Raw genomic sequence first — 12,038 nt, 5'->3', positions numbered from 1 at the left:
GCTTTCAATAAATATGAGGGCTCTTCTGTCCCCATTTCCTCTCTCCCCATCTCCATCACCACCTCTGCTTACTCACCTTATTGTTGAATTGGTGTACATATAGTTTCTTGACCTTGAGAATCCCCCAGGAATGAAGTTTCCCATAATGCCTTCATGACTAAGGACGACAGCTTATATCTCGTCATGCTTCTCATAAAGACTTTGGAAAATGCAAAAAAAGTAAAGCAGTCACTGTTGCCATTTTGATATCGTTCCAGTCTTCTATGCGTTCTTTGTTCTTTTTTTAATGTGGTTTTTTTCCTATATAATTGAGTACACATCCTGCTGCTTTTCGTCTAATCCAGATACTTTCCCAGGTTAACAAACGTTCTTCATAAACAGTTTAATGGCTGCCTGCTATTCTGCATGTGACTACAGTATGGTTTATTTAACTATTTTGCTATTGTTGGTTTTTTAGAGTCTTTCCAGTAAATAATACTGAGGTAAACAGTTTTGCAAAAAAAAAACCCACTTTTCCTCCTACGTTTATAATAATTTTTCTAAGCCATAAATTCATAACTTGAATCACTGAATTGAAGGATTTGAAAATTTCTAAGCAGTGCAGTCTGAAGTGGACTAAATGAATATAGGCCTTACCTTAACTACAAAGAGGGAAGTAAAGAAAAAAGGGTTGTAATTAACAGATATTTTAAAATAATTGTTTTCTGTTTTACTGAAAGAGGGCTTGGAAGATCCAAGCAGTGCTCTGTGGGGAAAACATGCCTTTGACTTGAAGTTCCTGGGTCCATGATGGTAAAGGAGGGCTTGTTTCTGTTTTTGTATTTTCATCTGGGTCAGTGAGAGGACAGGCCAGTCCTACAAGCTCGTTTCCCTCTAAGGAAGAGAAAAATCATCCAGCATCTAATGATGCAGATCATTAGTTGTGTCAACAGCCTTGCAGTTAAAAAAAAAAAAAAAAAGTTATAACAATGTATCCTCCTAATGTGCAGTTAATTTTAGTTAAAACTTCCCTGGTGATTTTAATTTTTTAATTTAATTTAACTTATTATTAGTTTGTTTGGCCTCCTGGTGCAGCTTGAAGGATCGTAGTTCCCCAACCAGGGACTGAACCCGGGCCACCACAGTGAAAGCACCAAGTTCTAACCACTGGACCACCAGGGAATTCCATCCCTGGTGATTTTTAAACCCAGTGAATTTGTAAATCTAGTAAATGGCCCTGCATTTGGAAATGTTAGAGCTGCCATAGCCAGCTGGGCTCTAGCAAGACACACACGACTCACTGAGCTCGGGCTTCCCAGCAACACCCAAGCGCTCCCCTCAGAATCCAGAGGTTTTTTTTTTTTTTTTTTTTTTTACATCTTTATTGGAGTATAATTGCTTTACAGTGGTGTGTTAGTTTCTGCTTTATAACAAAGTGAATCAGTTATACATATACATATGTTCCCATATCTCTTCCCTCTTGCGTCTCCCTCCCTCCCACCCTCCCTATCCCACCCCTCCAGGCGGTCACAGAGCACCCAGCTGATCTCCCTGTGCTGTGCGGCTGCTTCCCACTAGCTATCTCCCTTAGGTTTGGTAGTGTATACATGTCCATGCCTCTCTCTCGCTTTGTCACAGCTTACCCTTCCCCCTCCCCATATCCTCAAGTCCATTCTCTAGTAGGTCTGTGTCTTAAATACTGTATGCTAACACATATATATGGTATTTAAGAAAAAAAATGTCATGAAGAACCTAGGGGTAAGACAGAATCCAGAGTTTATTACCAGATTCCTTGTTCCTGATCTTCCCTAATCAGGAAAAGCTACTGAGTGCCTCAAGGTTAACATGTCCAGGACTTCCCTGGCGGTCCAGTGATTAAGACGCTCTGCTCCCATTGCAGGGTTGCAGGGGGCACGGGTTCGATCCCTGGTCAGGGAAGATCCCACATGCCTCGCGGCACAGCCAAAAAAATGTTAACATGTCCAGAACCAGACTTTGGACTCTCTACCCATCCCCACATTCAGTCTTCTCACTCAGCAATGAAACCACCACCTGCCTGGTTGTTTAAATCAAAAACTTGAACCATCCTTGATTTCTTCTTTTCTGTCCTCACCACTCCCCAACACCAAATCCATCAGCATATTCTGCCAATTCTACTTCTAAAAATTTACTTGAGATCTCAAACTGTCCATTTCTCTCCATCTTGCCCAACTGCCCCCTCGTCCCAGCCCCCTTCACTGCTCACCTGCACTACTCGGTAGCCTCCCACGGGGCTCCTACTTCTGCTCTCTCCTCTACAATCTTTTCTCTATGCAGTAGCTAGAGGGATCCTGCGAAAACTTAACTTTGGTCATGTCACACACCCGCTCCTTAAAACATGTCAGAGGCTTCCCTTTGCTAGTAAGGTAAAGGCCAAAAACTCTAACATGGCTGAGAAGGTCCTGTGTACCCTGCCCTGGCCTTCCTCTCCAGCATCGTTGCCCACCATTTCCCCATACACATCCTTCAGTTCCTCTTCAGTTCCTGCAACTCCTGCACCGAGGGCTCTATACATGTTATGTTCTCTGCTGAGGAGGACGCTCTTCTCTCCCCATCCATCCTTTCCACAGTCTAGGAAACCCCTCCTTCCCACTTTCCCAGTCTAGGTCAGGTTATTTACTTCTATAGAAACATGGGAGGTTTTCTCCTTCTTTAGAGAACCTATTTCAAAGTTTCATAGATATAAAAAAAGTTTTTCCATTCATCAGCATAATTATGTGATTGATGTCTGTCTCCTCTACTAGACCATAAGATCCTCTCTGCTTACTGTTCACTGTTCTTTCCCCATCAGCTAGCTCAGTGTCTGGCACAAAGTAGGTGCTTAATAAAAAAAATTGGTTGCATGCTAACTGAAGAAGTCAAGTCCTGGTAACAGTCCTCCTTGACAACAGTGTCCCCATAAGGTGCGGGCTCTTCCCAGAGCGGGCAGACCCGGGTTCTCCACAACACGTCATCTTGAGGGAGTGTGATTTCGCTTGTCTTGTTGTTGTTGTTGTTTTTCATTTCAGCTATCAGAATGAATAGAGCATGCTACCTGAAACTTACTTGTTTTTCTCTTCTCTCCTTATTCAGCTAAAGCTTGCTTTTACTCTGGACCACGAGACAGGATTGCCTCAAGGATGTCACATCTACGAGTACCGTGACAGCAACAAGTAAGTCACTCTGTGGGAAAGAGTGTCAGCTCACCATGTCCTGCAGGGGTAGCACCCATAGCCTTCCTTACACTGGGCTTCCCCGACAAAGGGGTTGTCAGGGAGGGAATCACGCTTTTTGTGACTGTACTAGAAAATAGCTGGCACAAAAATGTTTCTCCTGTAACATCTCTTTTGCCCTTCAATATAGGACTTGGAATACTTGTGTCGGAGCAGGTGTAATGTATTAGAAGTCTATTTCAAAGCAAAGCCTCCTTTCCAGGCTCCAGCTCCTCTAGATACTCCCCTACCCACTTCATCTCCAATCACGCGCTTGCTAATTGGGTTCACCGTGTGACTTTGGCTTTTGTTGTCATTCAGTCTGACTAAACTATGTTTATAGGTTTGTTGTGATACTCCACCTTGTGAATTTTTCTTTCTTCCTTTCTTTAAAAAAGTTTTTTAAATTTTTTAAATATTTTTTATTGGAGTATAGTTGACTTACAGTGTTGTGTTATTTTCAGGTGTACAGTAAAGTGAATCAGTCACACATATACATATATTCACTCCTTTTTTAGATTCTTTTCCCATATAGATCATTACAGAGTATTGAGTAGAGTTCCCTGTGCTATACAGCAGGTCCTTATTAGTTATCTGTTTTATATATAGTAGTGTGTATATGTCAATCCCAATCTCCCAATTTATCCCTCGCCGCCCCCTTACCTTGGGAATTTTAGAGTTGGGGTACTTCTGGGTACTTACAGAGGTTTAAGTTGGTGGCCTTATTAGAAAGATGGCGCCTGGCATAGTTTTATACACCTCTTCTCTTCATCACAGACTGCCTCCTTGACTGTGTATTTTTGTCTGTGGGCCAGTGAAAGTGGTGATGAGTGAGATAAAGGGCGTGTGCCCTGATGATGACAAGGACTGATGAATGGTGAGGGCAGCTACCCTTGGGCTCCTACTGTGTGTTAGGCACAGTCCAGGGACACTACGTTTGTCATCCCACTTAATTCTCATGGTAACCTGAAGAGTTTTCTTTTATTATTGTTGTACTTGCAGAAGCTGAGGTCTAGGGGATGTATGTAACTTGTTCAAGGTCACTTGCCACAGCTGTGTGAGGCAGCGGTCAGCATTATCACATTAATTCGGGGAAGAAAATAGATGAAAGGCAATTGATGTCCCAAGTTGCTACTTTTGGAAACCTCATTGATGACAAGAATAGTCCCAACCTGGACTCAAGGACTAATTGTTTGAATATCCAACTGTTTAATTTTATCCAGTGGAAGGATCAAATAGGCACAGGCCAGTGGAATCATACATTACCTTCCAGAAGAGAAACTCGCGTCTTCTTCAAGAGCTCATGCTCTGTTATGGGTGGAAGATGGGTTACTGTGTGCCTTTGTGACCAAATTTCCATTCAGATTACTTTCAAGGCATTATTCCTCTTTGTAATTTATCTTTAGGAGGATGCTATCGTCAGCTATTGTGTACCCTCAATTCCCACCAAGTTAATCATTCAGAAAAGGTTGACCAAGCATCCTTTAACACCATCATTCCTCCTCTTGGATGGCACTGTTTCTGGAAGACAGTTACAGGATTTCTAGGCCATTGTGTCAGAGATACAATCTCAGCTTCTGATAATGCTTGGTTCAGTAGAGAAGTAGGGCTAGACTTCTCTGGGGTCAGGACTGACGGGGACAGGTGAGCGAGTCCCTTGGTGGCAGGGGCAAGCATTGTTAGGGAGTGAGAGAATTGTAAGCGATAAGCCCTCCTTGTCAGCGCTGCCCTGAGCTCCCTGACGCTTGCTGGATGGCCGTGGATGGCAGCCCGTCACACGACAGCTTGTGGCCGCAGAAACACAGTGGCGTCAGGCTCAGGGGTGTTTACATACTCCAATTCTGGCTGACTCTCTGCTCTTTGGAAATAAGGTTGGCAGAGTTTTTGTTCAGTGGGAGAAGGGCACCAGCTTTAAGTTCATGTCTGAGCAGTTCAGAGGTCCGGTGACAACAACTTACGTTGTCTTTAAAACTGATCGGAGAAAATAGCCTAACTCTGTTTCTTGGCCTAATTCCCAACTCCTAGCATATTATCAGAATAAGCAATGTAGGAGAGGAGGTAGGAGCTGTAAGTACTGATAAGCTTTGGACCAAAGACCTGTAAAAGAAAGCCTTTGTGTAGGAAACGGGGTAGGAGCCATGATCTCGGAAAGTGTGACTATCAGATGCCTCGGTGGTCCCTCCCTACCGTTCTCTCTTGCTAGAGGCAGTCTTGGAGTTTATTCTCAACCCGTGGACAAGTCTTCTAACCTCCCCGAGCCTCAGGTTTCTTCATCTGTTAAGAACAATGGGACTAATCATGGGGATTGAACGGGAAGACATTGTCGCCGGCCTGGCACGTAGAATGCCCACAGTAAACGTTGACTGCCTCTCCTGAAAAATCGTGTCAGGAAAATCCTCATGACTTCGCTTCTGTTTTCCCAGTGCCAGCAGGGCTGCGTCCCTGCACCGTGGCTGCAGCTGGCAGAGTTTTGAGTAGGGAAGAGGCTGGTGCACGCTCCTCGGACAGCCCTCAGCGGCGAGCGCTCTGTCCACAGGCAGCCTCCCCTCCCCACGGTGAACTGTGAAGTCAAGCGTGGAGAACCCCATGAGCTTGCCTGCGGCTTTCTCCTCTCTCCCAGGCTCTGCCCTGTGTTCCTCTGTTTACTTTTAGGGACGGTTCCCTCGACTACCTGAATCTCAACATTGGTGTTTAGGAAATGAGGAGATTCCACCCCAGGCCCTAAGGGGCCCATGTTGTCTCAGCCAAGTAACGTGAAGGCAACGGCAGCAGAGAGATGAGGTTCTACATATAAAAGAAATTAGCTGAATATTAGTTTGGTACATTTAATAATTGAAACTACCGCTTTTATCTGGGTATTCTCTGCAGTATAATTTGTAATCATTTTCGTATTTATCCCTGCCAAATTCAGTCCATCAGCAAAGAAGTTTTTCTGAGTAAGTACTGTGGTGCTCGGTAGTTCTCCCCAGTGGCCTTTTCCTATTAAATGGAGTAGTCCTGAAAGTAGGCACTCCGCTTTTATACTTCCTGGACTCTCGTGTCAGCTTCCTTTCCTGGAATATCCTAGTAGCCTCGATTCGTGACTCTATGTCATCCCGTTCTTCTCTGTCAAGAAGCTCGTTTAGCCTCTGTTCTCCAGGGAGGACAGGCCCTGGGACTTGTCCATCTCTGGTGGGACTTAGACCCTGGAGGGCACGGCTCTCAGGTAAGCATTCTTAAAGCTCTGAGGTCATTAGGGGAAAGAAGCTGAGGCACCTATTGTGCCTCAGGTTAGCTTAGTAAAGCTCTTCTCCTTGAATTATTCTGCCAGCCTCCCAAACACTGTTCAAATCTGCATCTAAGAGGTGTGAGGCTCCGGCCTCCCCGCCACCCTGACAGGTACTGCCAGTTGCAACCCACAGACCTGGGGACCACCTTCTTTTTCTCTGTTGCAGAAACCTCACCTGCCTTTAATATGCATGTTAAATCCAGTGAATCCAGAACTGATTGAAAGTCATGTGTTTCCAGTTAGGGCTCGGAGGTCTCTTCAGAGAGCAAAGAACAGGCCTAAAAGTGTGAACAAGTGATTCATGAGAATTCAGTTCAACATTTATTAAGCCCCTACTCCATACAACGTATTGTGCGAGGCACTAGGGAGACAGAGATAAATGGGGCCTGGTCTGTGACCTCAAGGAGTTTGTTTAACTAGAAGAAGGCACTGCAGCACCCTCCAGGGTGCGCTCCAGCGGTGAGAGTTGAGAGCCGTGGGAGCAGTACTGAGGCCAGTGGCTGCTTCTGACTTGGGAGCAACTCCGTGGATGGTGGCGCCCTGCACAGACAAACAGCTTTGTCCACATACTCCCCACCGTCCTCCTCTTCACCGCCAGGACGGCTGAGCTCCTGTGCAAAATGCCCTCCCTGCCTTTAGCTCTTTCACCTCCAGCGCTTCCACTCTGCAGCCTGAGGGAGCTTTACGTGCCTTTTCATTCTGGTTGCTTTTGCGATGTTATTTTTGTCTTCAGTGTTCTGCCATTTTACTACATTACGTCTAAGAGTAGATTCATCTGTACAGCTTAGGACTCAGTGTAGTTCTTCCCATTTTGAAATTATCTGTTATCTGTTTTATTCTCCCTAATCTGTTCTTTTGGAGCTCCTCTTAGAAACCTACCATCTTATTCTTTCTCTTTTTCCTCCTCCTTTTCTGCCAGTGCTGCATTGTGGGGCACGTCCTCAAAAATGTCCTTCGGTTTACTGGTCTCTTTACAGCTGTTTATAATCTGCTCTTGGATACCCCTTCCTGATTTGGGTGTTTAGTTTTAATTTTTAGAAGTTCTGTTGGGAGCTTTTTAAAATCAGTCCATTATTTTTTTTTAATGTTCTTTTTTTCCTGTCCTAGTTTTTCACTATGATTTCTGTTCCTTTCATCTCTTCCAGTTATTTTGATTACACTCATTTTATAGCCTCTTTCTGATTGTTCACTTATTTCTAGTTCTAAGGGTACCAGTTCTCCCACATGTCGTCTCTATTGACTTGCCTTTATGGTGGTTCATTTTTCCACACGGTTTGTTCTTTTTTATCAGGAGATTGTCTTAAGCAGGGATTGTGTTCACTGTGAGAGTCCCATATGCCCCCGGTTGTGGATGCATTCTTCCATTGCTTTTGCCATTATCCTGCCATGAGCCTGGGAGTTCTGTAGGTCTTCTGCCAGTTTGGTGTTAACCTCGTGGCTTAGGGTTCTCAGAACCCGGGTAGTGTGCATTCAGCCTCGACACACACATGCGGTACAGGCTTGGAATCCCATCCCACAAAGGAGCGCCTCCCCTCCGTGCCACATACAGACATTCCTCTGGGCTGTGAGAAAAGTCTTCCTGGTCCCTGTTCAAAGACCAGCAGCCCTTCCTGGATCCTGGCTTTCTGCAGGGCTCTCAGTTCCAGTTCCCGGCCGGGTCTTCTCCCTTCTGTGGGCATGAAAACCTTAACTCCTATAACTGTATCAAGGTCTCATACCCCCGGCCCTCCTTTGCTATGGTAATGATTATGGCTTTGACCTAGTTTCCTCTTCATTTCAAGTAGCTGGGAATTTTCCCTTCTTTCTTTAATGCTCAGTCATAGATTATTCTTTTGGTATATCTTATCCATCTTTTCTTTGTGTTTGTGTTGGGAAAAAGGTCCACATCAGTTCAGTTTACCATCTTGTCAGAACCAGAAGTCGAAATAAACTTTTGAAAATGTGAGTCTGATTACTCATTCATTCAACAAGCATACAGAGAGTTTCTGCTGGGTACCAGTACAGAGCTAGTCACTGAGGCTGCAGAGCTGAATAAACACTCACGTGGCCCTCAGGGGCTCATAGGCTAGAGGAAGGGACGGGGCACCCGTCACCAGAAGACAGCTCTGTGATCAGACGCTTACCTGCTCCAGCATACCCCACATTCCATCCTGCCAGACCATCTTGAGTCTGCCGCATGCAAGGTGTCTCTGTGTGACCATGCCATGCCCCGTTTCTAGAACACCACTGTTTCCCACCGCCCGCTCACACCCATCTGGGTAATCTCTACTTCTCCTTCCACTCTCAGCCCAGTATTACTTCTGGGAAGCCATTCCAACCCCTGACAGCCATCACGAAAGGCTGAGGCATGAGTGCCTTCTCCGCAGTCCTCTGCCACACCTGTCCGCTTCTGCTTCTGCTTCAGCACTCATCACAGTGCACTTCAGGCACTGGTTTACTTGTCTCCTACTTCCTCTACGCTGAGTCCTTTTAAGGTCAAGGCCTTGTTTTGTTTATTTCAGTACCCGTAGTGCCTAGCGCAGGGGTTGGGAGACCTAATTGAATCCTTTTAGAGAGGGAACCTGGCTACGCAGCCTTTGTCTTTCCAACCTTTGTCTTTTCATTTTTTGTGGGATTATCATGAGGATTAAATTATACATGACATGAGGGAAAACGGTTTCCTTGGATGGTTTATGCATTCTGAAGACCTAACACGTAGAAGAAAGAGACTGCAAACATTTGATTTAATTCTGTAAATATCGTAGTAATTGCAGTTATTTACAACACTACCTACCATTTTTTGCCTGATAGGAGGGCATAGTAATAATTATAAAGAGCATTAAATATGCCAAGCAAACTTGCAGCAGCTGAGTATAATTGCAAGGCTACACTTTGTTCACGACCTGTCGAGTTTCTGATCCACGTAGCATGATAGTGATGGGAGCTACCACCTCCTGAATGCCCACAGCTCACCAGCACTGGGCTCGGGGCTTACCCAAGTTATCTCTAGTTTCAAAACCATTCAAGACAGATCTTATTTTTATAGTTTTACAGATTTCAAAAAAGTCAAGGAGGTTATGTTATTTTCACAGTTTTACAGATTAAATAAAATAAAAACAAAACAAGGCTGAGAGTCAGAGAGGTTAGCCTGCCCTAGGTCACACCATGGTCAAGAGCAGAGCCTGAATTTCCCTCTAGTTCTAGCAGATTCCAAAGCCCATTCTGGCCTGCCCCTGTGAAGGAGAGGGACGGGGAAAGGGGGCTGGGCAGGCAGAGTGTCAGCCCACGGTGCTGTTCTCAGGTCCCACAGGGGCGGGCCTGCCTCAGGACCCCTGCCGTGCCCAGTCAGCCCTGGGCACAGGGATCCAGAGGGCCAGGGCCGTTTGCCTGGACGGGGCTGCTTGTGGGCAGCCACAGCCCACCCCTTGCCCTGCACAGATCCGTTTCTCCGCTCGTGTGGGGAGCAGCTTCTCTGTGGCTCCCGTGGCCTCTGTTCCCGAGGAAGAGCTTAGAAAGGACGTGTTAATGGGACAGACCACCGCCTCTGCTGCCCGTAGAGTTCTTCTCACCTTCAGCCGGCGCCTCAGCAGGTCCATAGAGTTCTTCTCACCTTCAGCCGGCGCCTCAGCAGGTCTTGGCAGCGTAGCTGGTGGTGTGACTCAAAACTTCATTGGGAGGTTCCGAGCCCTTGGTTGTCACATCCTTCTCAGGGCAGGGTTGATACATATGTCATGTGTCTGTTCACAGTCGCGCAAGGGAGCACCAGGAGAGTCCCTCCCCACCATGATGCAACTCCTCCTCTCATCTGCTGACCCCTGGATACACAGCGGGAAGAATCCTGGCAGTAGCATCACTTGTAGTTCAGAGGGACCCTTGTTGTGTTACCCCTGGCCTGAGCTACCTTGGGTTCCATCACCCCCATAGGCGTTAATGAGCCCAGCTCTGTGACTGCCTCTTCTGCTGTCCTTGGTGGCCCGCAAATCTCCTACCAATCTCCTTAGCAATGCTGGTGTTCCTCTCACCAGCACACTTCTGATGAGCCTGGTGAAGGGGGTGTCCTGTGGGCCCCCCCACAGCCCATAGGCCTCCGCTAGGTCTTCTGGACTCAGCGTGTTTCTTCCTCCCCCAGCTGTCTGCCAGGGCAGCTCACGCCCTTCCATTTGCTCAGCCTTAGCTGTCGCTGTCTGCAGGCCTCTAAGGACCACTCCAGCAGCGAGTTTGCCCCGTCCCTTAGAATCCCACATCCCAAGAAAATTCGCCCAAAACAGTAAATTCTTGCTCATCTCATCTCCTGGCCCCTTTGATGAAGGCCCTCAAATCCTGCTAGCTCATCCTTCCCACTCTTGGTATATAATCTCTTTCTGCCTTATCAGGCCCAGCACATCCCCAGCCCCATTTCCCTGACATTTAAACGTATTTACGGGCCTTGAAGCCCCAGAAATGAGGTGGGGGATGCAGGGTGCGCCCCCTGCATGTCTTGCAGCACAGGATGTCACTAGCCTTCCACAGGGAGTGTGGGCCACATTTCTGTAAGCTGCCTCTGTAAGAGGCCCTCTGGCTCTCCGGCTTAGCCTGCAGCTGCTGGTTGAGGGCCCTCAGCCTGTCACCGTCTCCGTGCTGGGCGCCGTGTGCCTCACTTCATGGTCCTGGTAGACGCTGCACCACCCGGGCTCTCAAATGCTTGAATCAACACGGTCAAGCAAAGGCTTTTTCCCAGGTCACCACTGGTGAGTCTTTGAGCAGCTGGGCCACTGCTTTGTGCCAGGGATTCTCCACGCCCCACATTCGACTCAGAAGAGTGTCGTCTCTGCCCACTGGGTAGTAAGCGAGCCAGGCCCCAAACTCCATCTCTTTGCCTCTCTCTCAGACCCACTCCAGTACCACTGTGTTAACACATCAGGTCTGCTGAGAAGCAGATGCCAGGACAGGATTAGAAGGGGAGAGAAGAGGAGAAGGCAGGAAGAGAGTCTTCAGATCTTGACACAAGCTCAGCCCCTGTGGAGGAGGGCATAGGAGGAGGACTGGGTAGGAAGAGTCTTGGGCTGCAGCCCAGTTTTAAGAAGGTTCATCCAGACTGATGGGAAGTCCTGGAACCAAAGTCACCTGCTGGAGAAGCCTCACATCCTGCAGGTCCTTCGAGTGCTTAGTCACCGGCTGGGAGCAGCCCTCGGGAAGTGTGGCCTTGGTGTCAGTGCAGTGGTGGGTCAGGGGCTGTGGCTGGGCCACCAGGCCGTTTATGCTCCCGTGGCAGGAGAGCTGGGAGGCGCCTTTTCGTGGCCGCCGCACTCAGGCAGGAGAAAGAGCAGGGCTCCTGGATAAAGCCCTGCATCTAATTCATTTCCTCCTCTGCTTGGTTCGTGTCCTCTTCCTTCACCTAAATAAGCAGATGGAATATTTCCCAGCAGCCCTGACAACTTCAGACCAACACTAACACTTCCCAGTGTTCCCAGTACTTTGGAAATGACACTGTGCGCCTGCACCTCGGACCTGATGCCAGTTCCTCAGGCTAAGGAGTGGTGTTACCTGAGAGCCTCCAGACCTCCCGCTGACACTGCCAGGTTAGAATGAAGAATGCCTTCCTT

General features: G+C 47.3%; 1 protein-coding gene across 8 annotated transcripts in view; it reads left to right on the top strand.

Moving 5' to 3' along the window:
* The window catches only part of DIS3L2 (DIS3 like 3'-5' exoribonuclease 2), a 375,493-nt gene that overhangs the window by 333,194 nt on the left and 30,261 nt on the right, over nucleotides 1-12,038 (top strand). For all 8 annotated transcript variants that reach the window (XM_060151851.1, XM_060151847.1, XM_060151849.1 and 5 more), the window contains exon 14: nucleotides 3,091-3,170. In XM_060151851.1, coding sequence (XP_060007834.1) covers nucleotides 3,091-3,170 — 80 coding nt within the window. The remainder of the gene's footprint in view (nucleotides 1-3,090; nucleotides 3,171-12,038) is intronic.

The sequence above is a fragment of the Lagenorhynchus albirostris genome, chromosome 6 (assembly GCF_949774975.1).
Source record: "Lagenorhynchus albirostris chromosome 6, mLagAlb1.1, whole genome shotgun sequence".
Classification (NCBI taxonomy): Eukaryota; Metazoa; Chordata; class Mammalia; order Artiodactyla; family Delphinidae; genus Lagenorhynchus; species Lagenorhynchus albirostris.
This window is presented reverse-complemented; position numbering and strand designations above follow the sequence as displayed.